We start from the raw sequence: 15,899 nt of genomic DNA, 5'->3' as shown, positions 1-15,899 counted from the left end.
TGGAAACAGCTGAGGATGCAGTATCCATGTGTATCGTATTCCCATCTAACATGACTTGTGTTGTGAAACTGCATGGAGTTTGAATATAAGCAATGATAAGGCAGTTTCAAGTCATGCGTTTGCTGCTGTTCTTCCAAACTTCTTTCAGTGAGGTAGTAAGAAACAAAAGGACAGTCTCCATCCATATCATAGTAAAAGGAGCCACAAATAAGATTTGTGGAACTATGCTTCAGCTTGTATCTTAATTTTATTGATCGAATTCCCTGATGCAACTTCTTAACATGCATTCAGATATATTTATGTCATCATGTAAAAAATAATATAGGAACATAAATGAGTAATTATTTTAAGATTACTGGAAGTGTGTAAGTTAGAAAACAAATAAACAGATGCATCTTCACAGAAGCAGCAACAGGACATTGAATACTTTATATTTTAAGGAACAGCGAGGCTTGTGAGAGAGTCTCTCTTGTATAAATGGTTAAAAGATTAATCAGCTATTAGTGAAAATCCAGTTGTACTTAATCACATATGTATCAGTACAACTAAAGTGCCTGATCCAACAGTTCAAATGAATCAATGAAAATCTTTTCATTGGATTTACTGAGCTTTACATCACGGCACTAAATGCAAAGGGGATAAAATGAGTAGAAACACTTCCTTAAATTATGTTTCAATGTAAGTATAAACAAGAAGGAGAATAAAGCCAATTACACTACCTGGATGGAAAAGTAACCTAAATCTATACCTTCAGCCTCACAGTGACTAATCAACATGATGAATATTATGAAATGCTAGCAAGATGAACACTTTCTGCAGTAATGCTGCATTTGTTAGTATTCTAATATTAGGGTTTTATTCATAATTATTAGTTCTGAAAGCTGGTGCTAGAAGCCTTGAAACTCTACTATGAATGACTTGAAAGACTAGCTATCTTCATTTTTTAAAGTGAATTTAGTGTCTTGAAAGGTATCTCCATGACAAAACAGGAGATTAAATTCTCCATAAATCCTGTATTTGAATAAGCAAGTTGAAACTGAAGCTATCGTATGAACTAATGTTACTAATGGCCAGATTTTGTAGTATCATTTACAAAATAATTCAGATTCACTTTGAAAAGTTCCAGACAACTAGCGTCTTAGTGTTTAATGATAAATTCAGTTCAATATTTCAAATACAAATTAAATTCCAAGCTTTAAATCAATTAAAATTAATACGGTTATGGTTTTACATTGATGGGATTATTGCTTTTTGGCTTGGCCCAGAGCAACAGGCAGCCTTCAGGGAAAACACAAAATGTATCCATTATAAATATAATATTGGTTTTATACATGATTTTATGCCATGGAGAATACAAGCGACTACAAACACTACAAAATTTAAAAATTCTTGGAAAGCTTATTTAAAAACTATAATTTGTTGTTATGAATAAGATGAGGTTTCTAAGGCTTTATAAAATCCTCAAACACAAACTGCATAACCTTTCAAAACCAACCTGAATATATGAAGAAATTCATAGACCAAATGAGTAGAACTAATATATTAATAGTAACTCATTATAAAGTTCTTAAAAACAACTGCTGAAGGTTACTCCTAAATTGCAGCCACATATATGAAGAACACTAATCACAGTTTTAAATACTTTATGGAGAGTTTCTCACACTTAGGAATCTGCACTTTCAATAAAATATCCATCTGTTTATGTAAAATTTAAACAGCAGCAGCTTTTCACTGATTTTAACATGCCAATTGTTGAGTTTTATTTTTCTGAAAACCGGAAAGTAGTTTCTCTAATTTCTGACCATGTTTTATCTAGCTGAGATATTTGATACCATGTGACAGCCATGCAGCTGTTTCATCTAAAGCAGTGGTAATAATTAATTAATCAGTCCTGCTGGACCTATTTAGCCATAGCACCAGCCACAGAGACTTCATTTCATATTTGCAACATGCCAATACTATTGTATGTGGGATTAAGAATGTGTTAAGTCTATTAAAATTCTTTCTACAGTTCAGAGAGGAAAAGATGAGCTTTTTTATGAGGTGCCAATTTTTTATGAAGGAGGTAAAAATAAAAACACTACAAACATGTAGAAACATAAATAATTTGGTTCTATGAATTTAAATGCAAGTCATCCTGCAAATAAACTCATAATAGTTTGCAAAATAGAGTATTAAAAGCCTGCATCTTGTAACAACTTGCAGATGCATTTAACCATGAATATTACACACTATAGTCAAAGCAAGTGCAGAAGGGGACCAAAGTGGAGCATACACAACAGTCTTCGTAGAATCAAGGTCTCAAGTAATAAATTCCTAACTATGCATGTTCCTAAACTTGAAAAAATTGCGTGTGAGGTTGCTAGTTGTTTCCAAAAGTACTTTTTCTTTGATAGTCTTCCATACATGATGTATATGTCCACATACATGTACGCATGTGTTTATGTATATGTATATGTACATGAAATTATCAACTTTTTAACCACATGAGAATAAGCACCTTAGAAATGTAATATGATGTTCAAATGCAGTATTTTTGCTACTCACCTGTCTGTTACGTTCGTCCATAATCCTCGTAATCTGAATCTTTTTTCTCCCCATAGTCCCCGTTTTTTTTTCTCTCCTTCTTCCTTAAAATTATGTCTTTTCCCTTTCTCTTTTCTTCCTCTTTCCCGTTTCCTCAAAACAAACCTTCTTCAGCACTTGCACTACTCAGTTCACAGTCCCCTGCATCCGTTCCTAGTAAACATAGAAAGGAAATCAAATGTTATGAGAAAATTGATAACTAGATGAAGTTTGTATGAAACTGACCAAGCATCCTAGGTATAATTTATTGTACAAGTAAATTATAAGAAAAATTTACTGCATCTATAATATAAGTAATGCATAGAGAAACAATAATTTAATTCAAAGGCTTCTGTTTATGAACAAGTGTGCCAATATATCAAGAAATGAAGAAAAGGACTGAAATGCACATTGCCAAAACTTTAATGGAATTAGGTATCTCTAGTTTTAAATATCACTCACTGCTCTAATATGAAAAATTACCTAAATCAGAGAGTTAATGAACCTTTCTATGTATGCTAAGTAGGCCAGCTAATTCATTTCTGAAGGAAAAACAATCTTGTGTTTTGACAGCAGAGGTGATAATGTCCCTCATTATGCAAATATGATGGACCTTTATTAAAGTGTTATTTGATATATGAGAGATGGCAGCTACTTTAAATCCAAATTTTTTAACCTTATTCTTTAAGGATATGAGTTAGTGCTAGTATTACTCAAGATACTTGAAGTAAACAGTAGTTCATTTTCCCCTCATTTCATTCCAATGTAAACTCTGAAATGTTCTGACGAATGATTTATAGCCAGCGAACACAGACACCTTTCCTTATAAAAATTCTTGCACCAAAAGCCAAGCTATGTAGCACAGAATAATTAGGACAGATGATAATTTAAGAATATATTGAAAAATATTTTCACAGTGTTAGTAATGCACTGATTCTCCCTCCCTGAACTTTACAATACCAGTTCTGTCATAAAAGTAAGGACAGTTAGATGTGATGTATAAAAATACATAATGCAGGACACATTCCACATTTCAAAAAAATGTCATAAATCCAGAATTAATTTAAATCATATGCAAAGTATTTTTAGCAATAAAGAGCTTGATAGAAATACAAGAAAATACAGAAATTATGTTCAGTCCAGCACTAAAAATGCAACTTTTTTTCCCTTTTTAACCTTAATCTGTACAAGGTTAATTTAAAATTACTTTCAAAAGTTTTTTGTTATATCCATGCTGTATTAGAAATATTGCCTTGGAAATAAAAAAAAAATCAGTAGTATTAAAACAGAGGCTGGTGTTTCCTCATTTATTTTAAGCTCTTAGTCTTGTAGCCAGCCTGGTAAATTCTTGCAATATGTTACATAAGAGTAAGTCAATGTCCTGGCCATTTAATCCATTATTTGGCTCTGATTCAAAGCTACTGAGGTAGAAAAGCAAGACCTCACTCATTCTGATCTTCAATATTCTGATTTTCTTTCCATACATTAAACTTTAAGCTGCACAAGTGTTTTATTGCTCTAAGAAAAAAATAATTTAACAAATAAGTAGTCAGTCTGAGTTTTCTAATTAGCCACTGTGATATAATTAATCTGCTGGGCAAAACAAATTTTCAAGTACACTCTTATTAACTCCCTAAACATGAAGGGCTTTCCATGTTATTTGCTAGGCTATTTGCTATGGTAAATGATTACCATATTACAGAACATAGAAGAATTCACGTGGACAATATAATAAAGTGTAAAGGACGCAAATTTTTTTTGCTGCTTTTTACTTATTGGAAAACAGTCCAACTTGTCACTTCTTAAAAAGACACAAAAGTGTTTGATCATATTTACAGCAAAAAAAAATGAAATTCCCAAACTTTGAAATAAATTGATTAGATGCAATTATAAAACCTTTTTTTCCAAAACAAAGCTAGGAGCTAGTCTTATCTGATATTCAGTGTTGACAAACAAACCCAGTCTATTTTTAGAAACAGTTTTAAATTTCCTTGGATTGGGTTTCTTTCCTGTTTTTCCTATAGTCTTACCTCTGATACAAAGAGCAAGTTAGAATGGTGTTTCCCATGCACATGTAGGACCCAAAGGAGTCTAACAAGCTTTCTCTGTAACAGTAAGCCAGTACGCTAATCCACAGCAAATGCATATGGAACAATTTCCTTTCCTTTCATTCAGCTGAAGCCGGTGGCACTATCGGCTTACAGCACTGCGCCTGCCTAAGCTCTTATTCACGCCAAGGTGGAAGGTCAGGGTGGCCAGATTAGATCAGTGGTGACAGTTTAGAAAGGATGAGAGCTGCTCTGCAGATCAAGATGTTGATGCTGAGTTCAGAAAAATCACTGAATACTGAGAGAATCTAACAGAAAGGGCAAAAATCTTAGTGGAGGAGCAAGATGCTGAGTCCTTGCCACACATTTAAGACCAGTCTTCAAACAACAAAAGACTTCATAGACAGTTTAAAGTCAGAACACTCAGAATTCCTATGATCTACACAAAATCATCTTAAAGTAATTTAGGCAATGCTTGATGAGCAGAATCTTCTTCTTCATTACCTGAAGTAATCCACTAAATACACTAGTATGATTTTAAGAGGAAAAATAGATGTGCCAGAACATAAAGTTGAAGGGATCAAAGATGATTTAGTTATTATGTCATACATTCCTAGAGAACCTGAAGGAGAAGGCAGAATGTGTTAGGTCATATGTATCCAACATACAATTTGCAAAGAAACATAATTTTCCCTTATCAGGCAGCTGATTAAATTTTCTTGCTTTGATGGAAAAAAAAATCTCACTCCTGTTCACTTTTTGCTTACTAGTATAATTTCAAATAAAATCTTTTCAGTTTTCTACCAAATTTGTTTCCTTTTTTAAAAATAATATCTGCTATTTTTACTGCTACTAGAAGCAAATTGGTAATGCTGTGGTATTCTCTAGATCAGTCTAAGTCTTTTACAAAAATATACATATCAACACATACTGCTTCATGCAGTGCTACTCTTACTACGCGTTTCCCTGCAGTTCTATTCCTTTCATTAGCATACACATTTGCACATGGACCTGTATAAAGCAGATAGCTGGATTGATTCCAGATCAATTAGATTCAGATGAGTAAATCAAGACATCTGATTCAAGGGCTATAACCTTCAAAGGCTGGTAACTTCCGAGTCATACAGAACGTAAAGAGCTCTGGAGACCATCAAATCCCCATGGCTGCTCCAGGACTTCACCAGTGTTCTCAGTACTTTTTGAAAGTTCCTGCAGGATTAAGGATTATATATTAAGTATATAAAGTTCCTGTTGACTGATAAATTGCATTTCCCCAACATAATAAAGCACACTAGCTACAAAAGTTAAAGGTACTACAAAACTCAAATACAGCTGCAGGGTTTCATTATCCAAGAGAGTCTAAAAAAGAACTTAAAATAATTCCAGAAGCTTTGTTGAAGCAACTCTCCACATAAAAGAAACCTTCCAACCTAATGACATGGTTACATGCAAACAAATTGTACTTAAAGAAACACATAGTTACATGCTATGGTGTTACAGCCTTCAGCATTTTTTCTTTTTGCAAACCCAAACATAAAAAAAAATATAATCAGACTGCTTACAAAAAGAGGAACTTCATTTTTGGCGGGCTGCTGTTCACTATATGATTTGGCAGAGGCAGTGGTGGTGACAGAAGGTTGGTCTGAACCTTGAGAAGGGAAAAGAGCTAATGGACAAATGCAGCTGATCACTTGACCGCTCCTGTCCCTCTCTCGTACATTCACAGTCTTACACGCGCGCACATACACACACACACACACACACACACACACACACAGAGGCTGTCCCTTCTCTGCAACACAGAGGAATCTTGACAGAATGGCAGGAAACACGCACAGAGTGGTCAGGGAAGGATATGATGTCAGCAACCACGAACAATAAAAGGTGTAAAGGTGCTTCCTTCCCTAAACTGTTCCAGAAGTGCAAAATGGGAACCAAAACTCTCCACTTCCTTCTCCGAGCAGAACTGTCTGAATCTGCTCTGCTGCAACACCCCAGACAGAGAGTTCTTTGAACAGTCACACCAGGGGCAACAAGGAGTATCAAAACAGGAGAGTCAAAATATTTAATTTATAAACAAGAAGGCAGCCAGAGAAAAACTAAGTTAAAATGTGGTCGGGTTTAGCATTTTCATGGTTGCTTTACAAAAGAAACAAACTTGCCATAAAGATCTCCCTGTTCCATTAAGCAGCTTGGGTTAATTAGGTTAAAACTACAGAACCAAACCAACTTTTTTTATTTTCCTGACATAAGAAAGAAAACAAAAAAATGCTGTGCTCATTTTCTTGCATTCTTATCTCAGTAAATAAAAATAACTTCAAAGATCTATGAACTTTTTTTTTTACAAGCCTTTCTGTTTACTCAAAAGTTTTGAATCAGATTGTAACTAAAAGTCTAAATATACTGAGTGAGAATATATCAGCTACTTCTCTGATGAAACATTAGCTGCAAAACCTGCAACATAACCATGAAAATCCACAGTGGGGAACACATATTTAAATAAAATGGTCACTGAAATGTTTTCTATAAAAACCCTGGTTGGCTATGTTTTGTACACCGACAAAGACAGCCACACAGTAAAGAAGCAGCCGGGAACACTGCATCAAATAGACGCTGATCAGTTTGGGTCTGTCACCTTGAGCTGGATGAAGTTGAAAGAAATAAAGAAAAGGGTGAAAGTAACAATCACCTCTCATGTTATCTGACTTAAATCAGCTGACGTTAAAGACAGAATTGGTCCCTCGCATTCAGTGTGGTTTGGTTGCATGGTCAATACAGAAGACACAGTTTGGCCATTTACAGAAAGGTTATGATAAAATTATATATGTCATCACTACCGTAATGCATCAGTAAAGCAGGAATGGCACAATCTACAGTACGGTTATCCAGGCAGAAAGCCATGCAACAAATGAATCTGAGTCATCCTAAGGTTTCAAACATCTGTCCACAACACCCTGATTTAGAAATTAAACATAACCTACATTTATGTGTTTTGATCTTATGGCTAGGCTGCCACATGAAAGGACTGGAAGAGAGTTAATTTTAATCTACTAAATTTAACTCTCAAGAGATCATGCATTTTGCTGCAAGAAGTAAGACATAAACATTTAAGCCATAATGGATATAACGTGATGTGAAATGCTATGGACTGTTGGAGAGAGAGTAGTCAAACTTAAAAATTCTGTACATAAGGAAAATGTTTGCACTCTTTAACTACCAAAGCTTTTCTTTATCTTTTCCTTTATCTAATCTGATTCCCAATTTATGGTGTGAGTTTAATGTATAGCAAAGAACAATTCAAGAATAAAGAAGTTCTGCATCATATGTTCATAAACTTGCACTGCAAAATGATTCCCTATATTTACGTTGTTAATTAAAAGTTTTAGAGAAAACTTGAATACTTTGATCTGAATTCATATTTCACTAGTTTTCCTACTGTTTTTGAAAACAACTGCTGAATTCTAAGATACTCTATTCCAACTGGTAACCTATTTAATTATCTGTTTATTTGTAAGGAGAGCAGAATGTGTTTTTGTTAAGCCTGAGCTTCAGGTGACACACTTTATTTGCTTTTCACATTTATATTTGAACACGTTCCTATCACACTGACAATGATGCAATGAATTGCAGAAAATTCCTCTTTCAGTCAAACTACTATCTTATAATGAATCACATTATTTGTATGCTGAGGAGGAAGAGGCATGAGAATATCTAACATTGTGAACTATTTGGAGTTAAGCACTTCTGAACACTAGCTGTAAGAATACTTCAATACTCCTTTGAATCAGACAACTATGGTCCCCATTACTTACAACTCAAATGTGGCATCAAGTTATCTCACAGACCACAAAGTTATGCAATGTAGGTGGAAGGATTTGACTTGCTAGTGTTTAGCCAAGTTCCCCTGAAAAGATTTTTTTGGCAAACTGAGAATCCCTGCTGAAACAGTGAGGAAGATGGTACTTCCTAATAGTATTCCTATTTCATTATGCTACAGACCCTGCTTTTCTAAGTTATCCAGGTGCTGAACATCCAGTCTGCAGCCACCTACCAATTTAAGCCGGTCCATGCCTATATGAAAATGAAAAGACTGACTTCAGGTTTACTTTCCAGAGGAAGGTGCTAAGAGTTTTCTATCAGGCACAGTGAAGGAGGGTTTTCTGAGCAGTTTGTATGTTTTATACCAAAGTTGGACATCTTGATAAAGATCCATGATAGGAGTCCAAAGGCTTTCCAAGGGACTGTGGGATTTGCCACAGGTGGTGAATCATTCCTTGCAGTGGTGCACCAAAAGAGGAAGCAACCACTGGCAATCTAGATGAAAGCTGATTGCCTGCAGCCTAGTAAGAAGAGATATGTGCCTGCTATGCTTGATGAAGAAAGGAAGGTTTGGCTAATTTACAGCATTTCTGCAGAATAAATGAAGTAGAATATTGAATTCGTAAAACAAGGAATGCAGATACTCATGTATGTTTTGAGGAAAACAACTAAGTGAAATGCAAGTATTCTAAAAAACATTCCCCTGAAAAGTTGCTTTTAAATCTAGGGTGACAGGCAGATGATATTTCATTGTCTACCCACCACCCAGCTGAAAAAAATGGAAAGCAAAGAGTTTGAAGACAAACTTTACAGGTTTATGATTAGGTTCGTAATGTGCCTTTCGCAGCTAGACAGGCATAATGGGAGTCTGACCAATAAATATGGAATAGGATCCTTGAAGTGCTTGGGAGACTGGATCAAGCATAACAGTTTATTGAATCAGACAAGCTAATAATACAAAGGGAAAAATAAAGGACTGAAAACTGATTTATCTAATTGGTCTGAAATGGAGACGGTGAGGAGGAATGGGAACCTGTCTGAAAACGGAGTAGGGAGATTAGAGTGCTGCAGTTTCAGCTATGAGTCTTGATAGTTTTGAGCTAATAATTTGATTGGATTGCATTAAAGTTAATAGATGTACAATAAGTATCAAGAAAGGTGTTCTACAAATTCAGTCTCATTTAATGAGCTGGAGAAGGGGAAGCATGTCAGTGGTCATCAGAGTATGATTTATGCCTTGTATACTGAAAAGGTGTTTTGGAACTACTCTGATCTTGGTCTACCTGTATTTAAAGACATCGTTCACACCAGTAAGATAATAATGCTTCTAGCTCGGGAGCAGCAGACAAGTACAAAGGCCTTTGGAAGGTGTTGGCTTATTACAGGAAAACTGAGATCTCTAGAGTTAAGTCATTGCATCACTGAAAGCAGTCTCTGGCTGTGGTTAAATCTAGATTTAGAGTGTTACAAGTGCTTGTATGTGAGGAAGTCTGTGGCGAGGCACACAAATCCCCACAACGGCTTTTAAGAATCAGGAGACACTTCCAGGTACTACTGGAAAAAGCTGCATACTGCAATATCAGTTCACAGTCTGAAGGTGGGCATAAGTGTTTGGTAATACAAATACCAATGGCAGGCAATTTTAGACTGTCCTCTATGTTCTCAAAAGGATTCTTTGTTAGTAGAAAAGATTTTTGATTACTTTCTGCCTATGATTTGCTGAAATGCAGAAATGGAAGTAAGCTTGGTTACTTAGGCACTTAGGCAAGACAGCTGGAGACAGCAGTGTCTGAGCTACAGTCAGTGATCGGTCTTGAAGCAACAGACAGAGTAGCTAGAGAAGAGAATTAAATTTGGAGTAAAACAGGATCTGTTTTCAGATCTACACAGACATGGTCTCCTTCATCTTCATCCTGCAAGCTCTGGAGCAATTAGATACGCTGTGAGCCAGGATCCTCCCTTTTCTCACCCAAAGGAGACTGTAATCACAGCTATCTATGTTTCACAATGCAAGCTGAGTTCTGCTCTTCTAGGTTGGTGCTGCACCACCACTTCATTTCTGTGAGGAGGAACAAAGATGTGGATTGTAGAAACCTAATAATCATATTTTGAAAAGGGATATCTTAGACATTTGCGAATGAAACTTTTCAGGAAGTATTTAGAGAAAAGAGAAAGCTTTCAGAAACAGGAAATTTGTGGCATGAACAGGACAAAACATAATAAGAGCCCAGAGACTCTTTAAAGCAAATAAGTGAGTGAGCACTGTACCTGGTTCAAAGCTGAAAATTAGGAAGGAGGTAGGAGAGGGGCAAAAATGAGGATGAAAGTGCCTTAAAACTCAGAATATAAGTGTAGAAATTAAGACAGGGAAAAATGAGATAGGAGTAAGTTCCTTGTTAAAAAAAAAATTGTGCCAGACAACAGGTTCTATGGAAATACTATGAAGGGATTATTAAAAGGCATCTTTTCTGCCATGATCAAAGTGAGGGACAAAACTTGTGTAAAGTCTGGATGAAAGGAAAACTGTCTTGGGTTAGTAATGGGACATAGCTTGACAGGAAAATTGTATTAATAAGTTAAAGTGGTATAACATTTTTTTCTAGCTGGGAAGTGTTGCTTACGGTGCTGCTATTTTAAAAGTAATTTGAGTAACGGTTGGAGGAGGAGGGAAGGTAGAAGGGGTAGGATTACTGCTAGTAAGCATAACTTCTGTGATCTTAAACACTTGAATACTTGAATAAACAACTGCAAAGAACTTTGCTAGGTATTATTTTATGGAGTTATGTGATTTGTGACCATGGAGAGAAGCTGAGAAATGAGAGACACTGGGAAAGAGCTCAGTTACAGAAAATACTGGGTAGAAGTAAACTGACACAGAGAAATGGCTTTGGAATTATTGCTGATTTGAAAGGGAATTCAAATAGTAATACTAGATAATGGACATTAATCCTCAAGTCTTTCCACATTTAGAGACATAAGATATCTGTGTAAACAAACAATATCAAGGAAATAGTGAATCACTTGCCAGTTTCCCTGCTTTAATGGAAGCAACCAGGAGTACCCTGAATTTGGCTGGCTACTCAAGTCAAAAGGGCTAATATCTCTTAAGCATATCCTTTAATGTGGTTCAGCTTCTCTCCAGAAAAACTGAAGCAATCAAGTGGGAAAGACTTCAGGCAGCTGTCCCTGAGACACAGCTGTTCCTCAGAATCTGGCCAAATCTTGGAAGATCCATGGAAGTTGTGTGCGACAGTCTCAGTAGTTTGCCGTTATTTTGTACAGGCTTAAAAATAACTGATTTTATGTGGATTGACTAATGCCTTAGGTATTGTTTTTATTTGTTTGGGATTTTTTTTGTTTATCCTTCACCAGTATATCTTGTATTATACAACAGATCACCCAAACCAGTCACCAACTTGTTAAAGATGGAGTAAGACTCAAGCAGATATGATTTTAAATCCAGAAAATGCCAATGATTTCTGTGTGGCTACTCCTCTATACTAATGTAGACATGAGAACAGATCTATCACTAGTACGGAAGAAGTTAGACAAGCTTTGTAAGCAGAGTTAGTATCTGATATGATTAACAAAGCTGGCAAAAATAAGTTCTCTTTATGGTGTACAAGCCCTTCTTTAGATCTTCAGCATACTCCAAATTCATCCATCTATGTAACCTGGCTTAGTGAAAGCTATTACCTCTGCCTAGGAACTGTCTCCCATTTGTGGTGTCAGACCATCTCAGCTACAACTATATTACTACAGTAACAGAAAGTTGGTTTTCCTACAACATAGATAGGACATGTAACTTTACATAAATATGTAAATTTATGTAAATATGTATCTTTCTTATCTAAATACCTTTATTAGATTTCTAAGGCAACCTCAGACCAGTATATCCTTCATCTGTCAATTCATTTCTTGGAGAGGAATTTTTAGAGATAGAGATGTTCTGCTTCTCTCTTTCATATATCCAGTTCTAGAAACATACCTTTTTCCCTTTAATTCCTGACCTTCCCAGAAATGTTGAAAATTAAATATAGTTCTTCTGAAATGTAAAGTAGACTGCATAGCCTGGTGAAGAGCTGCTAACTGTTCATTCATTCAGTCTAAATGTTAATATGATAAATATGAGTATAAAACCTATGACACTCCCTGAACTCAACTGCTTGCCCAGAGACAGCTGCAGGCTTAAAATGAGGGGGAAGATGGAAAAAAAAAAAGGAAATATATCAATCTTCCCAATGACCATGACAGCTGAAAAGTCTACGTTAATGCTTCCAATCCCACCCAGACATTTTTTTCCCAAGGACAAAAGAAGATGAAATGTATGTCAGGTACATAATAAGGCTAATAAAAAAATGAAAACAACTGCATTTCACTGAATAGTGGTGAGGAACTGCCTCTGTCTGTGAAATATATGTCTATTTCTATTGGCAAAGCTCAGAAATTAGAACAGGTTGCTGCTTTTTAAATATACAAAATACACACAATTTAATGAGAAACACATGAACTCAGAATACATCTGTTCTGAGAAAAGGGAAAAAGGAAAGTACAGAGGCAGCATAGCAAAGAAGTACTTATATTATGATTACAAAGTTCTGATACGTCTTATAAGCCACATGACAGGAAATAAACCTTGCACATATATTGTCTGGTGCATCATGTCTGAAATTCTGCATACTTAGGATGAGGCTTCTATTAGAAAAATGGAAGGTACTGACTACCAAGAAATACAGTACTTGTCCATATCTGCTAGTTCTAGCACACCATCACTCATTTGCTGAAGCTACTTAATTTCTAGCTCCTGGCTGTATCTCGTCAAGAGGCAACTCTCTTCTCTGGAAGTTCTGAACTGGATTCCCACTGATTTGGAACTAGAAAAAATATGTGTAAACAGACTTGATTATGAGAAATGAAAGATAAAATAGAAATTGTTATGAGGGAGAAAACAGAAAGAGATGTCTCATGGGAGAAGAAACAGGAAGGGTGCCTAAAAAGATTGACTCATGCTGTTTGTTAAGGAAAGATTTTTCTGTTGTTCCATCTTAGTGGGATATTCTACAGATTTTTTTTGTCCCTCATAGTGGAGAAAGAGGCAATAGATGCATTTGTATTAACAGTATTCGCGTGAAAAGAGAGAGAGAATGGACAAATGTTAAAATATACAGCATGCTGAGGAGTTATGCTTTGGCATAAAGAGCTAAAAGAGCTGCACTTCAGACACTAAAGATATATCTTGAGCCAATAAAATAGACATAAATAGCCCCATCTAGTTTAGTGTGCTGTTCAACCACATCATATTTCACATTCAATTTTTGAAAATTGTCTTAAGTAACAAATTCATACTTTCCACATGATGATGTGTTCTGATTTTTCAGAGAATCAGAGTCTAACAGCTCTCACTTCAGGACCTGTAAAAGCGTACTGAAATGGAAGGTGTTTACCACCTATCACTGTCTGCAACTACAAAAGCCACAAGTGAGCATCACACCCTGGCTACTGAACCTCATCTGTAACCACTCCATTAGCACATGCAGCTGGATTTATTTATTTTATTCCTCACACGTACAAAACACATTGCATTTGGAAAAAAATAAAAAAAAAAGCAAAACTTCAACATCCTTCCTTGACAAATATCAGAAGAAAACAGATATATAAAATGTGCTTAATTGCAGAGGAAATACAATGCAATTTGCCTGACAGTGTCCATTTTATCTTGAATGAGCAGTCTTTTTTCTAAACGAATCATTGCCCATATTCCTTATTTTATTATTGTCCTAGAAGCCTGCAGAAAGACCAAAACATAATCAATACAAAGATACATTAGCTAAGTCTTTTTTGTGGCCTTGAAAATGCATTATGTTTTCTCAGAAATGACACTTTTCAAGCTCTATTGATATGCAAGGTGATTTCTGACAAGAAATATTCTTAGAAACAGAAAGCTGCAGCAAAAGTAGCAGGCAGTACAGAGTAAAGAATTGGATCTAAGGTTGGGATGCAAACGTAGCTGAGATCTGCTTCTTTTTATGCCAAAAGTATTTCATGCCACCTTCGTCTTTAACTCAGTTTCTCTGTTGGAAACCTGAGGATAAGAAACACGGGGATTTGTTCATGCAAGTATTCTGAGAAGTAAGTACAGTGGATATTTACTACATAATAGAGAAATTCTGAGGGACTTCGGTAAATATGCTATAATTCTCATCTGGCATAGTCAGTGAGTATGTAAACAAATACAGAAAGTCATTTAGCAGATTTAAAAATGTATGAAAGTAGTGTTAAAGGCATGATTACGATCATAAAAATATTAATATCTGGGATTAAAACCACTGATTTCCAAAAGTCATAATTATTTTATGTGCCTAAAGCATTTATATATACATGTTCTTGCACTATAACCCGTTATGCTAATGTATATCTTCTGGAAATAAAGATATTTGACAGTACTGTCATACGAGGTCCAACATGGTACACAGCAGATCCATCAATTTCCTGTTTCTTACTCTCTCTCTTACAGCATCCTAATCAACCTAATTAAAGCTTCGTTCATTTGAAACCTCAGATGACAATTTGTTTAACTCTATCCCACTGTGGTCTTTTTATAAAGAGAATTAAATTTGATCTTCTGACAGCAATTATTAAATGATCCCAACTGGCCCCAATTAAGACACACGGCTCACAGGCCTCAAAATCCAATAATGTGCCAAGCCCTCTCTTTCACTTGTACATCTTCCTTTACCTTACTTTATTTTCTTATACCCAATTTAGCTCATCTTATCAAGTGGAACTGAATGCCATTGTGTAGGCTAATTCAGGATACAATACATCAATTTACTTCCACGGACATGGTGAGGTAGGGACAACACGCTCAAAATCATCATTCTGAAACCCCTCCCTGACTCAACTCACCTAGCTTTAATGCCTCTCACTGTTCTGCACATGACCTACATATGCTGACTTTTAAAACAGTGCCTACAATGAGCAGTGATTAGAGGAATATATTAAATATCCACAATGTGGGTTTTGCACTGCTCACAGTTCTCCTTGCAGTAACATGTCTCTTATTTAAGCATCTCCACTTGGGCATGCACGTGTCTGTTTCAGAAATCTGAAAGAAGCCTGACACTCGTGTAACTTCTAAGGTTAACCTTTCTTTAACTTCTGCTCTAATTTTTCCACACGTGTTCAGGGGTATGCTGTGAAGAAATGTTCCCATGATTTCAGGTAAAGGCAGGTAGCCCCAGGATTTAGGACTCATTGATTGTGTGGTACTTCAGGGAAACAGCTGAATTAAAACCAGCCTCAGGAGACCGAAGTAGCTTCCATACACATCTGGCTCTTCTTATTCTAAACTCTAACACCTGCCTGGAAATTTAACCCCCGTCTTTTCTCTGAAGAGCAAATGGGACAGATTTTTCTACTGCCATTTGGTTTAGGTCAAGGCTGAGCAGTGTGGTGTTCTGCTAAATT

General features: G+C 35.8%; 1 protein-coding gene across 12 annotated transcripts in view; it reads right to left on the bottom strand.

Moving 5' to 3' along the window:
* Positions 1 to 15,899, bottom strand: part of MEF2C (myocyte enhancer factor 2C) — a 151,871-nt gene that overhangs the window by 89,086 nt on the left and 46,886 nt on the right. For 11 of the 12 annotated variants that reach the window (XM_069880764.1, XM_069880767.1, XM_069880775.1 and 8 more), the window contains one exon: positions 2,548 to 2,739. In XM_069880764.1, coding sequence (XP_069736865.1) covers positions 2,548 to 2,601 — 54 coding nt within the window. In that variant the 5' untranslated portion in view covers positions 2,602 to 2,739. Of the gene's footprint in view, positions 1 to 2,547; positions 2,740 to 6,175; positions 6,364 to 15,899 lie in introns of those variants that run through there. The other variant, XM_069880765.1, reaches the window with a different exon arrangement.

This window comes from Phaenicophaeus curvirostris, chromosome Z (assembly GCF_032191515.1).
Source record: "Phaenicophaeus curvirostris isolate KB17595 chromosome Z, BPBGC_Pcur_1.0, whole genome shotgun sequence".
NCBI classification, from domain to species: domain Eukaryota; kingdom Metazoa; phylum Chordata; class Aves; order Cuculiformes; family Cuculidae; genus Phaenicophaeus; species Phaenicophaeus curvirostris.
The sequence above is the reverse complement of the archived record's forward strand: the minus strand, read 5'-3'. Positions and strand labels throughout refer to the sequence as shown.